Here is a 21269-nt window from a genome sequence, read left to right as displayed (position 1 = left end):
AAAATAAATAAATAAATAAATAAATAAATAAATAAATAAATAAATAAATAAAACAAAAAAATTCAGGCTGAGAGGTTAAGAAATGTGCCCCAGGTCACATAGCTAGTCATAGTGGATCCAGGGATTAGATGTGGGTCTGGCTGCCCCAGTGCCTGCACTCCTACTAGGGGAGTAGAATTTTCTCTCCAGCTTGCCCATCTGAGGTTTGCAAATCAAAGGGCAAGGCTCCAGCCAGCTCACGCATCCCTGAGGCACTGAGCTTGGCCTCACCAGGTATGCATGTGTCTGTGCCTGGGCAGAGGGGCTGTGTGGTGGGGACCTTTCACATCTCCCTGCTGCAGGCACCTGTCATCGCAGTCTGAGATTGGCACAGCCTGTAAACAGCCCTGTGGCCAGACACGTCTTCACCTTCTCCTCCACAACTCTACTCATGGAGTCAATGCCAAAACTGTCTTGAGAAATTAGTTTGCCTTTACTGAGGCCTCCCTGGGAGTCCCAGCAGCTGAGGAGGAGAGTTAGGAGGGCAGGGGCAGGCTGCAGCCAGGGACCCCTCTGCTTCTTTCTTCAGTTTGTGAGCAACCGAGACACAGCAGAAGGTGGACAGGGCTGAGGCCAGGGAGTCAGAAAACCTATGTCCCGATGTCCTTACCAAGAAGGTTCCCCACATCCACCCTGTATGCTTCACGGGCATTTGTGATGTGAACTCTTTGGAGTTCAGGTCAGTCTCCACTGACGCTGGGCAGCTGCTTTGGCTTTCGCAAGTCTAAAAGTCCCAAAGGCAAAGACACTGCAGCCCTGCGAGGCCTCCTTGAAGCATCTGTGAGAGTCACAGCTTAGCCACTCTCTCTCCCCAGGTGTCACAGATTCTCTTCTTTCTACTCTCTGACCCCTTACCCCTTGTGTTAACCTTGATCTGGCTGAGGAGCCACAAGGGGTAGGACGGGTTCTACACCATTTCCTTTGTCAGTTCTGCCCGGCACTTTGGTTATGCACATCGTGGAGCCCTTATCAGGCATCTGATCAGTTCTTCTGACCTCCTTCTGAGTATCCCTACTTTTTTTTTTCTTATTCCCTCTCCTGATCCCTCATTTAAAACAGGGTAGAAGTTTCCTAGGAAGGGTGCTAGGTTTTCTACTGGGCAGGTGCCTCCATTGCATCCTAGGGTTGTCTGCCTAGGCACCCCTAAGGCTTTTTACGAATCTATTTATTTATTTGGAGGCAGTGGGGACAATGGTTCAGAATTTCTCCTCTGGAGCTAGACTGCCTGAGTTCATAATCCCAGCTCTGTCCACCAACAGGGTGACCTTTGGTTTGTTTCATAACCTCATCCATTTTATGGATGAACCTCAGTTTGCTCATCCATAAAATGGGAATAATATTAGTAAGACTCTCCAAGGCCTCTTATGAGCATTAACTAAGTTAATTAGTATAAAGCCTTTATAATAGGGCCTGGCCCATAGTAAGTGCCATTGGAGTGTTTGCTCTTCTTATTTGTTCCTATTTTGACTGAGAGCCCACACAGCTCTAGGTGTCATGCTTGGGACATAGCACTAGAGACATAACAGTGATGAAGAAGACAAGGTCCTTGTCCTCACGTAGCTTATACTTTGTGGAAAGATGGAAAAGTGAGCAGGCAGCCACGGCACACCACGAACTGAGTTTTTCAGCTCAACAGCTAGTGCTGTGACTTGGGCAGGTCTATATGTGTGGGGAGTATGCAAGAGGGACACCTGGTGTGGGTGGCAGGGACAGTGACAGGTGTCACCTGCCTTCACCTGTCACAAAGCTCACTGGCTGCCGAATTGTCACCCTGAGCCACCTGGCCACCTAAACTTCCACTTTCTCCCAAGGAGATTTAACCTGAATTATTCGTGTGTGTGTGTGTGTGTGTGTGTGTGTGTATGTATGTATATATATACACACAAATTATTTTTGTTTTTGTTTTTTGTGAGACGGAGTCTCACTCTGTCACCCAGGCTGGAGTGCAATGGCACAATCTCTGCTCACTGCAAGCTCCACCTCCCAGGTTCACGCCATTCTCCTGCCTCAGCCTCCCAAGTAGCTGGGACTACAGGCGCCTGCCACCATGCCCGGCTAATTTTTTGTATTTTTATAGAGACATGATTTCACTGTGTTAGCCAGGATGGTCTTGATCTCCTGACCTCATGATCATCCCGCCTCAGCCTCCCAAAGTGCTGGGATTACAGGCATTAGCCCCCACGCCCGGCCTTATTTGTTTATTTTTAAGACATGGTCTCACTCTGTTGCCCAGCATGGAGTACAGAGGCATGATCTTGACTCACTGCAACCTCCACCTCCCAGGCTCAAAGAATTCTCCCACCTCAACCTCCTGAGTAGCGAGGACCACAGGCTCATGCCACAAAGCCTGCTGACATTTTGTATTTTTGGTAGAGACAGGGTTTTGCCATGTTGCCCAGGCTGGTGTTGAGTTCCAGAGCCCAGAGCTCAGGTGATTCACTTGCCTTACTTGGTCTTACAGAAGCTAGGAACTAGCCCCTTATAGACTGCCTCTGGGAGGTGCGAGGAGGGGCGTTGAGGGCCCTGGTTTCAGGGTGAAGGTTGTTGGCAAAAATGGGAGTTTCCCCAGAGATAGTGGCTTGGCATTTATTTCCCTCTAGAAGCCTGCCTTCACGAAGAATTGCCCACGACACCACACTCCCTTCAGGCTAGCGGGGCGGGGGAGGGGGGGTGCAGGTTCCCCTTATTAAGGAGGAGACCACTTTATATAAAAAGCACATACATGTATCCAGACTAATGGGTGGACCCAGCTCCTCTCAGCTTCACCCATTCCTCGGGTTCTCACAGTTTTCTACAGGTGCCAGCAGCTGTTTCCACTCTTGCTTCCTGCTCTAATCCAAGCTCTCTGCTGCTCCCCTTCTGATCACTAAAGAAGCAGGGGCCTCTGCTTCCTCCCTCTCCCTCTCCCTCTCTCTCTGTCTCCATCTCCGTCTGTTGCCCAGGCTGGAGTTTAGTAGCACCGTCACAGCTCACTGCAGCCTTGACCTGCCAGGCTCAAGTGATCTTCCTGCCTCAGCTGGGACCACAGGCGCGAACCACTATGCCCAGTTTATCTTTGTATTTTTTCTGTAGAGACGGGGTTTCGCCATGTTGCCCAGGCTGGTCTCGAATTCCTGGGCTCAAGCAATACTCCTGCCTTGGCCTCCCAAAGTGTTGGGATTACAGGTGTGAGCCACCATGCCCAGCATCATTTCTCCCTCTTGACATCTAGAGAGTTGATATCATCCTGGCCTGCTGGATCACCCAGCTCTTCCTGATCTCTCTCTCTTAGAGAAGCACAGTGGAAGGTAGGAGAAAGGATGTGGCCTTCACAGCTAGAGGCCCGATTTCAACCCTGCCTCTGCTCCAGCAACTTTGTTACCTGGGTCAGTTACTTACCCCTCACTGAGCCTTGCTGTCCTAATCTGTAAATTGGGGATGATGGTCCCTGCCTTAGGGCATAATTGTTGTGAGAAACAGACAGGACCATGTGCACCCATGGTCTTGCAACTCTGAAGCACTGGACAAATGTGCACTTGGTCTCTTTCCTTGGCCCTCTGGCAGCAGCCTTACATCATTCTTTCCTACCTTCTGCTCCTCATAGTGTTCACTGGCTGCATCTAATCAGCCTGCCTTCTGAGTTTCTCCAAATGACTTCTCTTTCTTCCCTCCTCTCTGTCCTCAGTTTATACCACCACGCCCCGAGCCAGGGACATGCACATTTCCCAGCCTCACTCCCATCTTTCCATCTCCTTCTCAACGTTTTCAGAATCCCTGTGTGTCTCCACAAGAGTGGGCTTCTAAGCTGGACCCTGGTCCCTACATGGAACGTGCAAACCCGGAGCGGGCCAATCCTGGCAGGAAAACATTTTGAACTTCAGTTTACATGTTTTAATCTTAAAAAAGTTAAGTGTTACTAATTTATGTCCTCACTTGGTCTGTCCCTATGTCAGGCTGTCACATGTCATGCTTGGCACACAGTGTGTCCTCAGGGAAGAGTGGGGCTTCCAAGAAAATGTGGCACCTCCTTCTATTTGTCTTTGGCATATTACAACACAGTGCAGTTCACAGTGCTGTGTTTACTGGATTTTTTAGTTATGTGTTCTGGTGTTAACTAAACTAACCCACACCAAATGGAGAGGTGGCTCTGAAAAGCTCCTGCAAAGAAACCGTGGATGCAAAATAATACTAGTCCCTTAATCATAAGCAATCATTAAAAAATGCAATGCTAACCCTTCTCAGGGGGTTTTATACTGTGTCATCAGCCATATTACAAAGTAAAAATCATAGCAACCTATCAGATGTGACCCCCAAGTACCCCAGGATCCAAATGATCAAGAAGACTATATGAAATACAGATTGATATAGGCCATTACTAATGACAAACCTTGCACTAAGTGTATAAGTGCCCAGAGACAGCAGCTAATGGTGAAATAAAAGCTATCTTGATTAGAAAAACATTTTAAACCACAAAGACACTCAACTTTGCTGTACAATTGGACGAAAGTATAGATATCTCCAATGTGCCTCTTGGTATTTGCAATAATTCATTTCAACAATAAAAATACATGAAAGGCTGGGTGCGGTGGTTCATGCCTGTAATCCCAGCACTTTGGGAGGCCAAGGCAGGTGGATCACCTGAGGTCAGGAGTTCGAAACCAGCCTGGCCAACATGGCAAAACCCTGTCTCTACTAAATATACAAAAGTTAGCCGGGCATGGTGGTGCATGCCTGTAATCCCACCTACTCAGGAGGCTGGAGCAGGAGAATAGCTGGAATCCAGGAGGTGGAGGTTGCAGTGAGCCGAGATCACATTACTGCATTCCAGCCTGTGTGACAGAGCAAGACTCCATCTCAAAAAAGAAGAAGAAGAAGAAGAAGAAAAAAATATATATATATACAGGTATATATATATATATATATATGAAGAACTCTCTTTTTGTAAACCACTAAAGGATGAACCAGTGAACATATATTCTCAACAGTAAATGACTTCCTGGATGACAAGAAGCTTTAGCAAACAACTCTGAAAGTGTAGCTGCTGATGTTACGACTAGGAGGAAAAGGAATTGGGATAAGGTAACAGAGATGGAGGGTGCAGCATTCAGAGGCAAGCTATTGCCACAAAAGAGTCAAAGCTAGAAGAAGGCAAATTGCTACAAGAAGCCATCATGCAGCTAGCTTTATAGAGCAAGACCTTTGAAATATCGTAGTGTCTTTATGGAAATGTGTATGGAATAAGGTCTGTGGCAATTGCTCGTGCCTGGTTAGAATTGCTGGCTATCTATAGGCAAAAGAATTGTCAAACTTATAGCTGAGTTCTCTTTTTATTCCACAAAATATAGTATTCCCCTGCCTTTTCCTGTGAAGACAGGTGGTGATCAGAAGTATGCCCCCTAGAGCTTTTCAAGAGGGTTGGCACACTAGTCTGTTCCCCAAAGTAATGGAGATTTTTTTCCCCTGTTTTATTTAATATCAACTGTTTGAGTTTTTTTTTTCTTTTTTTTCTCTGTAAAGTAAGGGGGAATGTTGTGATATCAAGGCAGGATGTGTATCAGCATACAAATACTGAGAATCATTTCCTTGTTGGTCAATCTGCAGTCAGACATCTGTGTATCTTTAGTATTTCAAAATAAAAAGCAAAAAGTTATAACAATAAAACCCATGCTATATATATAACATGCACATAGTATAGTATATACTATATGTAATGTTATAACTATATGTGTGAAGTATATAATACAATTTTTAGTATTAAAAATTTAATTGACAAATAAAAATTGTATATATTTGTGATGTACAACTGTTTTGTTTGATTTGAGATGGAGTCTCGCTCTGTCACCCAGGCTGGAGTGCAGTGGTACAACCTTGGCTCACTGCAACCTCCCCCTCCTGGGTTCAAGCGAGTCTCCTGCCTCAGCCTCCTGAGTAGCTGGGATTATAGGCATGTGCTGCCACGCCCAGCTAATTTTCATATTTTTAGTAGAGATGGGGTTTCACCATGTTACCCAGGCTGGTCTTGAACACCTGACCTGAGGTGATCCACTTGCCTTGGCCTCCCAAAGCACTGGGATTATACGCGTGAGCCACTGCGCCTGGCCCGTGCATGATTGTTGTTCTGAAATAGGTATACATCGTAAGGTGGCTAAATTGCACCCATTAACATGTGTATTACCTCACATATTTATTTTTTGTGGTGAGAACACTTAAAATCTATTCTCTTAGCAATTTTCAAGAATACAAGACAATGTTATTAACCATAGTCACTATGTTGTAAAACAGATCTTTTGAACTTACTCCTCCTATATCTGACTGAAATGTTGTACCCTTTGATCACTGTCTCCCCTCTTCCCCAGGCCCTAGTAACCACCATTCTACTCTGCTTCTGTGGGTTTGTTTTTCTTAGGTCCCATATATCAGTGAGATCGTGTGATATTTGTCTTTCTATGCCTGGCTTATTTCACTTAGTACTGATTTTAAGAAAAGCAAGATAGGCCGAGAGGAGTCTGGTGAGAACCAGGAAGCACAGCTGCCCAGGGCGATGGCTTCAGGGGCTGGGGCTCACTGCTGCTGGGTGGGCTGGACATCCAGACTGCACCCCTTTCCAGCATGGGTGACAGAGGAGCCTAGGGGCCCTCCAGTGAGACCTGTTTGTATCTCCACTCTGCAGCCTCCCCGGTGATTGAGAATGGCCAGCTGGAGTGTCCTCAGGGATACAAGAGACTGAACCTCACTCACTGCCAAGGTAGGACCTCTAGGGCCAGGGCTGGGCTCAGGGATGCCGGGGCACACTCCCAGCACCAGACAGGAGGAGTGTCTGTCATTGGTCGAGTGGTCTCCACTGAGTTCCTCTAAGCCCCAGCTTGGGGGAGTGGTGAGAGGCTGCTGATTCCAGGGGCCTAAGGAAATCCAGGGACTTGCTTGAGAGTGACAGAGGAAGCCAAGGGGGCCGACACCTCCCCTCCTCCCCATCTCCACCCACCCGCACCTGGAACACAGGCTAGGGTCTCTAGGCTATGTGGGGCTGTGTCCGAAGGGGCCGCCGCAGTCCCTGCACTTCTACTTTCCTCCTGAGCTGGTCTCCCTGGAATGGGAAGAATTTCAGCTCCAGGGTGGAAAATCAAGTCAGCCTGAGTTGTTGGGGCCTCTGTGGGCTTTTCCCAACTAAAAACCCTTAGCTATTCAGGACTCCCTCCAACTTGCTTCAACCCACAGCCAGGAAGTGGGGTGGGGAGCTTCCTGCCAGGGACAGGCTCTTGGGGCTGGCAGAGGCCAGTGGGGAACAAGGTGGCCTCCCTGTGAGGAGCTTGGACAACTGGACAAATAGTTGTCTGTATGGTTTGCTTTGGATGGAGCTGGGTCAGAGACAGGTGATTGACCCAGATGGCCTCCAAGGTACCCTCCCTCTGGAGGTTGCTTCCGAGAGAGGAGTCTGGGGAAACTCTGCGTGACTGGGCTGTCTCCCTTGGGGGTGCCAGGCTGCAGAAGTGATTCCTAGCCTGTGGATAAGCAAAGGTGCTGGGCCGAGCAAAAGGGCAGGCCTCTGGCCCAGCCTAGTCCAGGGTCAGACTCCCTCAGGAGCCAGTGGTTTGAGGGCCAAGCAGACAGTGGCTCTAGGGAGAAATACGTATTTTTGCCCTTGGAGGGTAGATCGGGGCTGTTCACATCTAAACGGCCACCAATTGCTTTTTCTCCTGGTGGGTTTCCCAGTCTGAAGCTTTAAGATTATTCTCAGGATCTCAAGTGGGTTCTCTGCCCTCCCTCCACTGAGCCCCAAGATTCAGGACACCAAAGGACCTTCCCTCAGGAGGCCCTGCCCCTGAAACCTCCCCTTCCCACGTATGTGGCTGTGGTCTCCGTGTCTGCGAAGGGACCTGCTCACCACCCACACACGTCATCTCTCCTCTCTCTCTCCATCCTTCCCTCCTACTTCCACAAAGTATTGGAGGGGAGGTTACTATGGGCTACATACACTGTGCTAGGTGCTGAGTACACAGTGATGGAGAAGACACAGTCCTGCCCCAGGTGCAGATAGACCCCTGAACAATCACATCTAATGAGCAGAGTGTTCTTGAGAGAAAGCAGCAGTCACTGAGTGCTACAGGATCCCATGGTGGGGGTCCCTTCCCAGACTGGGAGGATCAGGGAAGGCTTCCTGGAGGAGGTGATACCCAAGCCAAGACTTTAAAAATGAGTACAAGTTGGCCAACTAAGAGGATGCAAACTCTCCAGGCAATGTGAACACCATAAGCAAAAGTACATTTTGTGCTGTCTGGAGTGTCCCAGAAAGTACTATATATGTGGCCTGTGTACACACGGGAGATGCCACAGGTCTGCCAGTGTCTCATCAGAGCCACCTGTTTACCCACAGGCTTTAGGGAAATGGTGGAGGACCTTGGATACCATGTTAGGGTTTAGGGCCTTCCTCTAAGAAATGATGGGGAACCCAGAAGCTTCTTAAGCAGAGGGAAGCAAGTCAGACTTGGGTTTGGAGGTCCACATCCCACTGTGGCCACAGTCTGGACGCATATGGATCACTGCCCTTTCCCATTTCTCAGTAGCACCTTCCCACTTCTTACTGGCACCCTGTCACAATGGGGCATCCTATCAAAGAGGAGTGCCCCTTGGTGCTCAGGCTGGGTCCCTTTTCAGTCCCTCGTTCCTGTGCCCAGTGCCAATTTCCCCAAACCAGTGGGTGACCTGGCTCTGCAGACACAGGGCTGCCTATGTTATCTCTTGGCCTGGAGGTAGGTGCCCCTCACAAGCAATTCATGCTCATCATCTCTGCTGCCATCACTATCATCAACAGAAGTGCCATCATCAAGATGGCCTCCGACTCCTCATAGCTCAGATTGCGGGGGCTGAGACTTCCCCTTGGCAGGGAGAAGTTTGCAGCAGGAAAAGGGGGTTTCCTCTTTGAGGTCACAGAGGAAACCAGTGCACCTCCCTTATTTGAAGAACAGCATTAGCCTCCACGGGTCTTTGGGGGGATATGTGCAGCCTGCACAAGGAAGGGCGTTCAGGAGGACCCGGAGATGTGCCCTTCTGACCCTCAACCTCTGCGCACCCTTGCTATCCCCTTCCCCTTCAGTGCCTTCCTCCAGCCTCTGCCTCCTTTTCCTTACCAGGGTCCCCCTCCTCCAGCTCACTGCAGTCATGCTCCCAGGGTCTTGAGCCCTGCAGAGGTGCTTCAGGGACCTCTGGAGGAAGGCTGAATAGGAGGGACTTAGCTGCCCCTTCTCCACCTTCCAACACAAACAGTCCCCTCAATCTGTTTCCTGTCTGCATCTCAACATGCCACTCTCCAGCTAAGTGACTCTGTGCCCAGTGCCAATTTCCCCAAACCAGTGGGTGACCTGGTTATTCCTGGGACCTCAGTTTCTTCTCCAGTAAAATGAAGACATGTGGGCCTATTTGATAAAATTGTTTGTGAGAATTAAATGGGGTATTGTATGTTAATACCCAGCAGAGTATGTAGCATGTAATAGGTGCTCAATAAACACTAGTGCTTGAGGCCTGACGAGGTGGCTCATGCTTATAATCCCAGCACTTTGGGAGACCAAGGCAGGTGGACTGCTTGAGGCCAGGAGTTTGAGACCAGCCATGGACGACACAGTGAAAACACATCTCTACAACAAATACAATACAAAAATTAGCTGGATGTGGTGGTATGCGTCTGTCGTTCCAGCTACTCGGGAGGCTGGGGCATGAGAATTGTTTAAACCTGGGAGGCGGAGGCTGCAGTGAGCTGAGATCACACCCCTGCACTCCAGCCTGGGTGACAGAGTGAGACTCTCTCAAAAAATAAACAAACAAACAAACATTAGCTCTTAATATTATGATCATTGTTACATGCCAGTTACTGGACTAAGTGGTTTGCAATTTGATCTTATTTTATCCATCTAACACCATCTGGTTGTTACTATCATTATCCTCATTTTACAAATGAGGAAACTGAGGCCCAGGTAGAGGAATCCCACTGAATACATAGCAGCTCTTTTGTTGTTGTTTTATCTGGAGAGGGTATTTGAAGATCTCCGCCCAGTCCCTCCCCTCCATCAGGCCGCCTGTGAGCTGTGTCTGTCCAGAGCCAACTCCAGGGCAGGGGCATGAGTTGCTCATCTCCTCCAACTCTGCAGATATCAATGAGTGCTTGACCCTGGGCCTGTGCAAGGACGCGGAGTGTGTGAACACCAGAGGCAGCTACCTGTGCACATGCAGACCTGGCCTCATGCTGGATCCATCACGGAGCCGCTGTGTGTGTGAGTGCTGGTAGGGACGGGATTGCGGGGGACACTGGGAGGCAAGATGGGACCCTTCAGGTCCACAGGCCAGCCCAGCGCAGTAATTTTCCCAAGACCTGATCATTCCATGCTCAGGGCCTGTGTCTGCTACTCAACCTGGAGTTGGGCCCAGTGTGAAAACCTGATCAGCCCATCCTGCTGGAACAGAGATGGTTACTACTTCACTTTTTACACTAGGCATTTCTTCCAGGCCTTTGCAGTTTAGAATTCATCTTTTCTGTTTCTTTTTTTTCTTTCTTTCTAATCATTTCTGTTCCATGCGTAGCCTCGTTTCCTTTGGCGGCGGGGGTGGTGGGGGTGGCCTTTGCTGTGATGTCTGGCTGAGCCTTGGCTGCTGAGTGACCTTTCCAGAAGGGTTATCCATAGCATTCATAGAGCTGCTGCCCGACCTGAGGGCCTTTCCACAATCCTGTGGCCCCTTGTGGTTCTGAAGTTTCTCTTCATCCATGAACACATAGTGGGCATTAGCATTGTGTCCAGGTATGTGCATGCATATATGCCAGGCAGCCCTGTTTCCAGAGACCTCTGTGGTTTCCAGGGGGAGTGGCCCAGGCTATCAGTAACCCCCAGTGGCAGAACTGACACCACAGGCCAAATGGGGCTTTCCCTGTGCCGGAAGGCCGGACCAGAGCTAAATAAAACCAGTCCCAACTGGCCTCTGGGAGGCAGCAGCCCAGGTTGGATGGGCCGCTCCCAGCTCAGCAGAGCTCCCTGCAACCGGCCAAGCCCTCAGTCTGCAAACTTTCTGGTACTGGGTTTGGGAGGGCCATGGGGTTGAACAAGACTCCAGTGCCACCTGGACACTGAACCCAGTGGCTCTAGGGAGATAAGACAGCAAGAGCTATAGGAAGGGGATGCCCAAGAGTGATGGGTCCAGAGTGGGGAGAACATGTCAGGCCGCTCTCAAGAAACCTTCATGGTGGCAGTGGCAGGTGGTCAAGGCCTTGAGAGGCTTACAACCCTACCTTCTACTCCACATCACTTAAGATCCCTTTACCAGACAGGTGTGTTTGACATCCAAGAGAGCCTTAACACAGGGAAGCAGAGATGTCTCTCTAGTGTCCTTTTCCCCTCTGTCCCTGGTGTTACTCCCCCAAGCCTCCCACAGCGATTCACCTCCCTGCAAGTGGGATGGGCAGCGCGAAGTTCTCTTCCCTTTGTTCCTGAGTTCTGCCTCCTTCCCTCCGTGCCACCTGACCAGGTCCAGTGGAGCGGTCTGCAGGGCTGCCCCAGCCTCCTGATATTCCCACCTGGGTCATCTCCACCCTGGGGTTCAAAGGGATGGAGCTCTTCCTTACAGTGTCCCAAGGGAAGCGGCTGCTAGAAGCAGAAATTGCACCTGGAGGAGATCCAGGGCTCGCAGACTGGCTGGTGATTTACCTGTGGCGAGCACATGACCTTTGGCAAGCCACTCTCACACACCTCACTCTATTTCATCTCCACGGTGAAGTTTATTAATCAGGAGTCCTTGGATTGCAAGTGACAGAAACCAAACTCAAACTGCCTTAAGCAAAAAAAGAATTCGCTGGGGGCTGGGCACAGCGGCTCACACCTGTAATCCAAGCACTTTGGGAGGCTGAAGCAGGCGGATCACTTGAGCTCAGGAGTTCAAAACCAGCCTAGGCAACATGTTGAGACCCTGTCTTTACAAAAAATTAAAAATTAGCCAGGCGTGGTGGTGCACACCTGTAGTCCCAGCTACTTGGGAGGCTGAAGCGGAAGGATGGCTTGAGCCCCAGAGGCAAAGGTTGCAGTGAGCCAAGATCGTGCCACTGCACTGCAGCCTGGGCAACAGAGCGAGACTCTTCTCAAAAAAAAAAAAAAAAAACACAAAAGCATTGGTTCACACAACTAGGAAGTGCAGGCGTGGTGTGGCCTCAGGCTGGCTGACCAGGCAGCCACAGTGTCTGCAGGGGGGGGTCCTGCTCTTTCCTCTGTGTCAGTTTCATGGTTCCTTCGAAGGTGGTCGCCAGATGCTCTAGGCCTACACCCTCTCAGCCTTGCAAACTCAATAAAAAATGAGCCCCTTTTTCCCCATCACCCAGGAATAGTCTCAAAGCTGATTATCACTGGGCCTCCTTGGTGAAGTGCCCGTCCCTGACCCAGTCACTGGAACCAGGGGTATGGACCACAAGCCTTCAGCCAGAAAGGCGCCAGCCTCCACTCCAGTCACATGGACCAAGGGTGGGAAAGGGGTGGTTCCCTTAGAAGCAGGGTGATTATACCAGAATATGGCACATAGACTCTGGGCAGGCAGAAATACAGGTGTCCTCTGCCATGGAATGATCATTCTCATCTTCATTTTACATGTGAAGAAGCTAAGGCCCAGGGAGGTCCTGTACTTCATGGTAGAGCAGGGATTCGAACTTCGTCTGCTGCGTCCTGGGCCTGACCAGGACTTCCCCAGAATCATTCATTCCTAAACTTTGATTGATGTCTTCTTCACCCCACCTCTCCTCCTCTTAGAATCCAGTCAGCCCTCTACGGATTCCAGACTCTTCCAACCTGGCATGGCCTCCTCGTCTTCCATTGAGATAACATACAGAAACTATTCTTTAATATTTATTATCAAAGTACAAGAGAGGAGATAAGGGTGGTGGCATTGCTATGACCTAAGCCCATTGTAGCTCAAACGCACAGTGACCCTCAGTATTTTGATTGGCTGGTTGATTCGATGTTTGATTGGCTCATTGATCTAGCCATCCATGCACAGATTCAACAAGCTTTACTAAGCATTTGCATGCACCAGACACTATGGAAGGTGCCTGGGTGACAGAGATAACCCAATATAGGGTCCCTGTCCTCTGAGCTCCCCATCAGGCCTTAGCTTGCCTCATCTTCCCACAGAGGCTGTGGTCCTCAGGACATACTGCTCCCTGCTCAACCCTAGGGACACGTGGGGCCTTCAGTAAACATTTCTAAACTCAGCACTGGAGACAAGGAGCTGCATCCTCAGTTCCTGCTCTCAGGTTCTCCACATGCAGGTGGGGAGTCACGGGTCTCATCAAGCACATGACATGGGCAGGTGCTGAAACATTCCACTACGCCTCTTCCTTCTAAAGTTCTTGTGAGCATTTGCAGGGCTCCAAATTTCCCGACTGAGATATGGGCCAGGCCAGTCTGAGTGCGTGTGGCCAGCCACACCTCCATCCACTGCCCTCCCAGCTGTGCATTCCCCTCCCACTGGCCACCTGCCCACCTCCGCATGCTGTGTCTGTTGCAGCGGACAAGGCCATCTCCATGCTGCAGGGACTGTGCTACCGGTCGCTTGGGCCTGACACCTGCACCCTGCCTTTGGCCCAGCGAATCACCAAGCAGATATGCTGCTGCAGCCGTGTGGGCAAAGCATGGGGCAGCGAGTGTGAGAAATGCCCTCTGCCTGGCACAGGTAACCCCCTGTCCCCATCCCAGCTTTCACTGCCCAGGGGCTTCCTCAAGGCTAGTGACCATGTTGCCGGGCCTGGGTAGACCTCCCTCAATCTGGAAGACTGAAGTAGTCTTCCCTGCCTGCTCACGTGTTTATCCCAACGTGGGGCTCCCTCCCTCCTTGCTGCCATAATTGCCGTGTCTCCCAAAGGGAGGGAAAGGGGGGCCCTGGTTTCCTGCAGGAACAGCACCTCTCAGCTTGTCCTCCGGCTGTTGACTTTGCAGAGGCCTTCAGAGAGATCTGCCCTGCCGGCCACGGCTACACCTATGCCAGCTCCGACATTCGCCTGTCCATGAGGAAAGCCGAGGAGGAGGAACTGGCAAGGCCCCCAAGGGAGCAAGGGCAGAGGAGCAGCGGGGTACTGCCTGGGCCAGCAGACAGGCAGCCACTCCGGGTCATCACAGACACCTGGGTCGAGGCCGGGACCGTCCCTGACAAGGGTATCTGAGCTGGGGGAGACGCCTGATGGATTCCCCTTTCCCCTAAGTTTCCAGTACCTCAGAGAAGTGTGGGTGTCCATCCTGGGTGCGTGGGCATCCCATCTTTGTGGCATTAGAAAAGGGAGCTTGGAGTGGCAGCACCCAACCCTGGCAGCCTTCTCTTATGGCCTGTTACAACAGCAAGGCCCCACCCACTTCCTCTTCCATATGGGGTCAAGAGGTGCCCACGCCCTAGGGAGTTGCCTGTGGAGGTGGGAAAGGTCAGCCGCAGCCCCCACCCCAGCGATCAGGCCTCTCCATCTCCTGCCCTCTGGCCATGCAGCTTCTGGGGCCGGTGCTTGCTGCAGGCTTGAATAGCTGGCAGGTGGGTCCTGAGGACCTGCATGCCAGACCCCTGGCCCGGCCTTAGAGTCAGAGTGCTAACTCCAGCTCAATGGCCTTGGACCCCAGAGGCACGGAGCTGGAGGGCGGCTGGGTATGAGGCTCTCCTTGCAAGTGCCCTGAAAACCATGGAGAAGTCATGCCCAGGTGACTGGTAACACTGAGTGCAGGAGGCCTGGAACATCATAGGGCCAACAAGCTATGTGATTGGTCAGATTGCTCCAGGAATCTGGAAGAGACAGGGAAGTGAGGACAGAGCCCCAGTTGTTGTGGACACAGGACACCGGCCAAGCCTGGAGCAACTCCACTCCTTCCTCAAACTGTTCCCCTGGCCCAAAGCCCAGGGCAGGGGGCTGTGTGACCCAGCCTGGCTGGGAGGCATGGGAGGGAGGAGGTAGCAGTGCAAGGAGGTGGCTCCAGGCTGGATGGGGTGGACAGGCCTGGGAGCCGGTGGGACTCCTGTCACCCAAGGCCTTACAGGAAAGCAGGGGCTTCCACTTACCAAGAGAGAGGCTGCACTGAGCTATCTTCAGGCTCTCCAGACCTGGGGTCCTGGAATTGTGTGGTGGCCAGTCCCTACAGGGTTGAAGGGGCAGAGGCAGGTAAGAAGAGTCTGTGCTTTCTGTGCTGCCGGCCCTGCTGGGGACGTGGTCTGGGGCACAGACCGTGAAGCCGCTCAGGTGGCGGTGAGGGAAGAAGGCAGCCAGACCCTCCTCCCTGAGCTCACGCTGTCACCCTTCCCTTCCAGGTGACTCTCAGGCTGGCCAGGTGAGTGTGTCCTCCCACTAGGGGGCCGGGCAAGCATAGCAGAGAGCAGGACCTGGTAGCAGCTCAGGCCCCAGGGCAGTGTCTCATGACAGAGGAGAGGGAGAAAGATGGAGCGTCTGTTGGATTTTATTTGAAGAGATGACCAAGTGCGAGGATTGATCCAAAGACCCAGTTTTACCCTAAAGGAAGTGATAACAACAGCTCCTGTTTACGGAGCAGCCGTTGTGCAAGCATTTTCCCATTTGGGGTGGGCCGGGGCCCCTTCAGAAAGGAAGTAGGAACATGTCCTGTTAGGCCCAGCTGTCACTCAAGCTTTAAGCACTGCAGATGAGGTGTGGAGCTGCTTCCAGTTCATTCTGGGTCTGGCACTTTCTGCGCTGGTTTAGTTGAACCTCCGGGTATCCTCTGGGAGTGGTGTATGGGGAAGTGCAGGCACAGCTGTGAACAGCCTCAAACCACCTCACTGAGAAAGGCATATCCAACTCCCTTCCCTGTGCCCAAGATTCCCCTGGGAAAAACTGGGTGTCCTCCCAGGAAAACATTCCAGAAGAGGGGATCTGCTTCTTCCCTCATCAGCCTCTCAGTCCCTACTCTATCCCCTGCCCCTCCACCCTGCATACCTGACTGTCCCCAAATACAGTTTCTTTGAGGGGGCTTGTTCTCTCCCTGGGCTACCATATGATGTCCTCCCAGGCCAGAGCTCTAACTCCAGTCCCCACAGACACAGCCAGCCTCCAGGGCCTTTTTCACCCTCTGCCCGCTCTTCTGTTATGTCCCCCCTCTCAGCAACCTCTGTCCACTGGCTGAGTTGAGGGACACCAGGTGTAGCCTGCAGTCTGGCTTTCCCACACTGGCCCTGTGGCTCCAGGCACTCTAGTGAACCTCCAGAGCTTCTGTTACTGTGTTGAGATGCGAGGGTTATAGCTGACACCAAACTTGCTGATTTTCTACTATGTACCTGACACCGAGCTGGCATAGTGTGTACATCAGCTCATTTAGTCATGTCAATCTCCCGTCATAAGATAGTTGAGAAAGTTAATGAAGTGAGTGGGTATAAAGTGTCTGGCAGAATGCCCAGCATAGAGTAAGAACTCATCAATACCTGGAATGAATGAAAACGTGAATGAGCTAGCTGGTAGGAAGCCCGGAGATGGGGGTGAGTGTGATGGAAGGTGGCATATCACAGGGACGACAGAGGAGCCAAAAGTGACCTTCTCCTGTTTCTGTGCAGGTCATGACCAGTGTCACCCATACACCTGCCTGGGTCACAGGTGAGTCCCTCTTCCTGGCAGCTCCCAGGCAAAAGAGAAGGGAAGGAAATAGGCCTTAATCAGGAGTGGAGTTACTATGTGTGAGCTGGTCCACGCTCACACACACATCAGAGGAGGGTGAGAACGACATGGCCTGTGAGTGCTGTTTCTGGGAGCTTTCTATACACCTAAGGTGCTGTGAGGTCAGCAAGAGACCCCATGACGCTTCACAGATAGTTTTCTAGCCACAGAACTCTTTGCAAATTTCATGGCACCACTTGGCACATAAATCAGAACAAAGAGACAGCACTAGCTGAAATAGGTGGTTGGCTGGGTCGCTAGACTGTTTCCCCCAGGAGGCCTTGTCCTGAAACCACTAATTGCCTGTCACTGGTGTTGGGTTCAGACATTGGAAGGCTGAGCTCATGCTTCTTATAAAATGGTAGAAGACACTGAAGCCTGTCTTGTGGCTTCTCAAGGCAAATAAGATGTTGGTATTTGTGGCAGAACTCTGTAAGCTGTGAAATACTTTGTAAGCAGAAGGGAAAGAATGTTGAAGTGGGAATTAGGAAACCCAGGTGTCAGCTGTGCCTCCAACAAGCTGGCTGGCCTTGGACAAGTGGCCATTTCTGCAAGCCTCAGTCTCCTGGCCCTGAAATGGAGGATTAGACTGGATGTGCTCCAAGGCCTGTTAAGAGCTCTCAGATTCTCTCAGTGGGGCGAGATCAACTTTCAGGAGACTGGAAGGCATGGGAGTGACCCACCCCAGGCTTCACCCTTCGTTCTTGGAAGTCTGAGCGCCAGGGAAAAGGGAGCGGCCACGGCCGGCCAAGGGACGGTGACCCCACCTCTTCCCCTCTCTCCTCCGCAGGGAATGCCACAACCCCACCAATGCCTGAAGAGCGGATTCCAGAGATACAGGAAGAACAAGTGACCCCCTCCACCGATGTGCTGGTGACCCTGAGCACCCCAGGTAGCTGCAGCCAGACCTTTGGGGCTCCCTGCACCCTGCCCTGTGAGCTGTGTCTGTCCAGAGCCAACTCCAGGGCAGGGGCATGAGTGGAATGCCCCCTCGCCTTTCCAATTAGGTAAAGTCTCCAGCAGGCTCCTGGCTGGGCTCTGCACCCCTGGCCTCATCTTACAAAGAGCACAGGGTCACTGTTGTGAAAATAAGAGCCCAGTCTGGAGCACTGCCCAAGCCCAGAACGGGGAAGAGAAGGGACACCATGGGAGAGGGAAGCCAGGGATCTTCCAGGAGAATCTGGGGGTCCCTCTCAAGGAAGGCGAGCATGGGGAGTGAGGGCCACTGGGGTCCTGGTTCTTCCAGGCCGCTCCCCTGAGTCAGCAGAGTGCCCTGGCAGCGAGCAACTGCCTGCCCACGGGGAGGGCTGATTTTCGGGAAGGAACATGGTTCTATTTCTCAAGGTTGTTTAACCAAGTCTGCATTCCTTTCCCTCTGGTCAGCTACAGTGATGGGGGCGAGGGGCAGGCGTGGGGGTGATCCTGGCAAATCCACCTTGCTCTGGAATGTACCCTCCTTAAAGGCTCATTGTCTGGGGACTTGGTGCAGGAGAAGCAAGGCGGGTGTTGTTGCCACTGCTCACTGTACACGTGTGTGCCCGCTCCTGGGGCTCCTGCTCTCTTAACCTCACAACTGGGTCCAGAGACCCAGTCACCTTGTGTTGCGGGTGAGTGCGGTAGTGGGGTTCTGGATTTCCTCCAGCAAAGGGAAAGCCCCTGCAGCCTGGTGGAACAGCCCAGAGAGTGGGGAGAGGGAGTCCAGCCTTCCCAGGTGCACCCCACTGACCTCTCCCGGGACCTGTCTCTTCTGGCTCAAAGCGCTGCTCCAGGGAGCATCCCCTTCTGGCCTCTGCTCCGCAGGCAGAGTGTGCGGAGGAGTGCTGAATTTCTGATAAGGAAAGTGGGCCTGGAGAAAGGGATGGGAAGCAGGGGGCAGGGGGCAGGCCAAGCTCAGCAGTAGCTCTTGGCATGTGCATGAGTGTCCCCACCGCCACCACCAGCCTCGGCCTTTTGCCCTATCCCCCTTCTCTGCCATTCTGTAACCTCACCCCTCTGGGCAGACATTTAGGACCCAGCTGAGGGCCCCCACGACCCCCAGGCTGACACAAACTTGGAGCCAGGCCCAGGGAGAGGGTAGCCTTGGGTGCACATTCAATTCAGTACAATCTGGCAGACTATACCCACATACAGACCACCTCCCAACCCATTGTCTTGGGTCTTCAGCTTCTCCCGAGCTGTGGGGGCAGGGCAGGGACCCCTGAGCATGTGGGCTTCAGGCAAAGACTTCAGGGTGGACACAAAGGCAAAAGCATCATTTGTTCTTTCATTTGGCATGTTCTAAGTGCCAGGTAGTTTTCCAGTATTAGGGATACCATTCAGAAAGCTAGAGTCTCTGCTGTCTACACAGCCTCAGCCCTGAGTCCAGTGAGCCTGCCTCCAAACTGTTTCTCAGTTCTGCAGCTGTCTCCCCACTTTTCACCCCATCACCACCACCCAAGGCAGACCCTCATTTACATTATTTCAACAGATTTTAAGGGCCCGCCATACCTCCCATACCGGTTCATCCATCATCTCGTTGCTCAAGTGGCCTTTCCAGGACTGCTCTGACCCACCCCCACCTTTCACAAACTCCCTGTTACAGGCCAGTCTCAATATGGCTTTCAAGGCTCTGCTCAGTTGACCCCAGCCCACCTCTCCCATTTTCCCCTGGCAGTTTTCCCCAAGCACCTTACTCACCAGGTCTGTCTGTCTGTCCAGGGAAAACTGGACAGGAGTTGCAGGGAGGGATGGCACTGGGCACTGGGTGGGAGTTGGGCTCATTTTCAGGGTGGGGTTAGGATGGAGGAGTTTTGCTGGAAATTTGCTGGAAATATGGGTGACCTATTAGATCTCGGTGGGGGGGGGTGCCCTACCGTGACCTCCATCCTGGGTAGGGCTCGGGGTGCTGGGCAGAGGTCCCCTAGGGTCTTATGCAAGGCCAAGCTGTGCATGGGTATGGGAGGGAGGGCCTGGCTAAGGTTGGCCTTCTGAGGCCCCTAGACCCTGGCCACTCACTGTCCCCACCCCACTCCACTGCCTTTGTCCAGCACCCACCCTGCCATAACCTCTGCTTTGCTCTGTCTCCCACAGGCATTGATAGATGTGCTGCTGGAGCCACCAACATCTGTGGCCCTGGAACCTGTGTGAACCTCCCAGATGGATACAAATGTGTCTGTAGCCCCGGCTACCAGCTGCACCCCAGCCAGGCCTACTGCACGGGTATTCACTTGGGTGTCCTGGGCTTACTTGGCGGCTGGGGTAGATGGGAGCAGGGGCTAGGAGGCCGAGTTGAGAGTCCAGGAAGAAGCAGAAGGTCCAAGCAGTGCTGGGTGGTTGATGAGTTTAGGAGGAGCGCAGTCCCTGTGGACAAAGCTAACTTTAACCTTCAGGGGAAGACCAGTCTCGGTGAGTCCCATCCGATGAGTCTCCAGGACTCCAGGAGCATGGAAGCCAGCCCACTGCATGCATCCTGACCTGTGCCTGGCAGCCCTCTGCTCTGAGATCAGCCCACCCATCAAACTGACCATTTTGTTGCCTGGAGGTGGACCAAGGTCTGCCCCAGTTGCAAATGTCTCCAGCAGGGTCATCCCTGGGGGGGAAGGTCTGAGGCTAAGATAAATCACCAAGTGTGGACCTCATTCCTCCTCCCCCCGATATTTTCAAATAAGGGAGAAATATCCACTATGGTTTCAAAGGAGAAAGGAATTATGAGGCTACTGGGGGAAGGAGTCGAGGGGTAGAGAGGAGGGGCTGGCAGTTACCCCAGGCTTCTGGTGCCTGAGTGGGCCTGCTGGGCTGACTTTATGGCTTCCAGCCTTAGAGATTTTCATCTCCCCAGCCTCCTCCGCTCCCTCACCCCTTTCTTGCCACACAGCACCATCCCCTGCCCAGCCCCAAGTGTGGGCAGGTTGCTGGTAGTTGCCCAAAGAACAGCACTGCTGGCCTCCCTGACCTCCCTCCCTGCCTCCTTTTGGTCAGATGACAATGAGTGTCTGCGGGACCCCTGCAGGGGAAAAGGGCGCTGCATCAACCGTGTGGGGTCCTACTCCTGCTTCTGCTACCCTGGCTACACGCTGGCCACCTCGGAGGCCACACAAGAGTGTCAAGGTAAGCCAAGTCCACCCTTGCCCTTGGCCAGGCCCCACAGTCTCAAGGGGGTGGAAGAGGAACCAGGGGTTCACACCCCCATACACCGTGCTGCAGAATGGGGAGTGAGCAGCTGAGGGAGGAGAGACCAAAACTCCGGCCTGGATCTGGGAGGAGGCTGACCCTATGCTGGTGGCAAGGAGGGGTAGAAATCCAAAGCCAGCAATCTCTGCAAAGGCCCTAAGGAATTGTGGGTGGAACCAAGAGTGTCACAGGGTCAGGAGACATGGCTGGAGATGAGGACTATACACCAGGCCCCCAAACTCCAAGTGACAAGGAGCTGGTTTCATTTTAGGGAAGGAGGGAGACCCATGAGGACACCAGGCTGGGACTATTGGCAGACCAGGGAGTAGTGTGACTTTGAACAAGGAGCACGGGTTCCCAGCAGCTTGGAGACACTTGTAGGGCTTTGAACTTCCCTGGGAAGATGTGGCCCACTGCCAGGGGACCCTTGATTAATACACTTTCAACTCAA

At 52.3% G+C, this 21269-nt stretch overlaps 1 protein-coding gene across 2 annotated transcripts in view; it reads left to right on the top strand.

Annotated features, from left to right (window-relative positions):
* Nucleotides 1-21269, top strand: part of LTBP2 (latent transforming growth factor beta binding protein 2) — a 118854-nt gene that overhangs the window by 74362 nt on the left and 23223 nt on the right. For both annotated transcript variants that reach the window (XM_017880500.1, XM_017880499.1), the window contains exons 9-17: nucleotides 6689-6763; nucleotides 10158-10280; nucleotides 13546-13710; nucleotides 13974-14189; nucleotides 15319-15338; nucleotides 16570-16609; nucleotides 17460-17561; nucleotides 19739-19867; nucleotides 20627-20755. In XM_017880500.1, coding sequence (XP_017735989.1) covers nucleotides 6689-6763; nucleotides 10158-10280; nucleotides 13546-13710; nucleotides 13974-14189; nucleotides 15319-15338; nucleotides 16570-16609; nucleotides 17460-17561; nucleotides 19739-19867; nucleotides 20627-20755 — 999 coding nt within the window. The remainder of the gene's footprint in view (nucleotides 1-6688; nucleotides 6764-10157; nucleotides 10281-13545; nucleotides 13711-13973; nucleotides 14190-15318; nucleotides 15339-16569; nucleotides 16610-17459; nucleotides 17562-19738; nucleotides 19868-20626; nucleotides 20756-21269) is intronic.

Source organism: Rhinopithecus bieti, unplaced genomic scaffold (genome assembly GCF_001698545.2).
Source record: "Rhinopithecus bieti isolate Rb0 unplaced genomic scaffold, ASM169854v2 scaffold_11380, whole genome shotgun sequence".
Lineage (NCBI taxonomy): Eukaryota > Metazoa > Chordata > Mammalia > Primates > Cercopithecidae > Rhinopithecus > Rhinopithecus bieti.
This window is presented reverse-complemented; position numbering and strand designations above follow the sequence as displayed.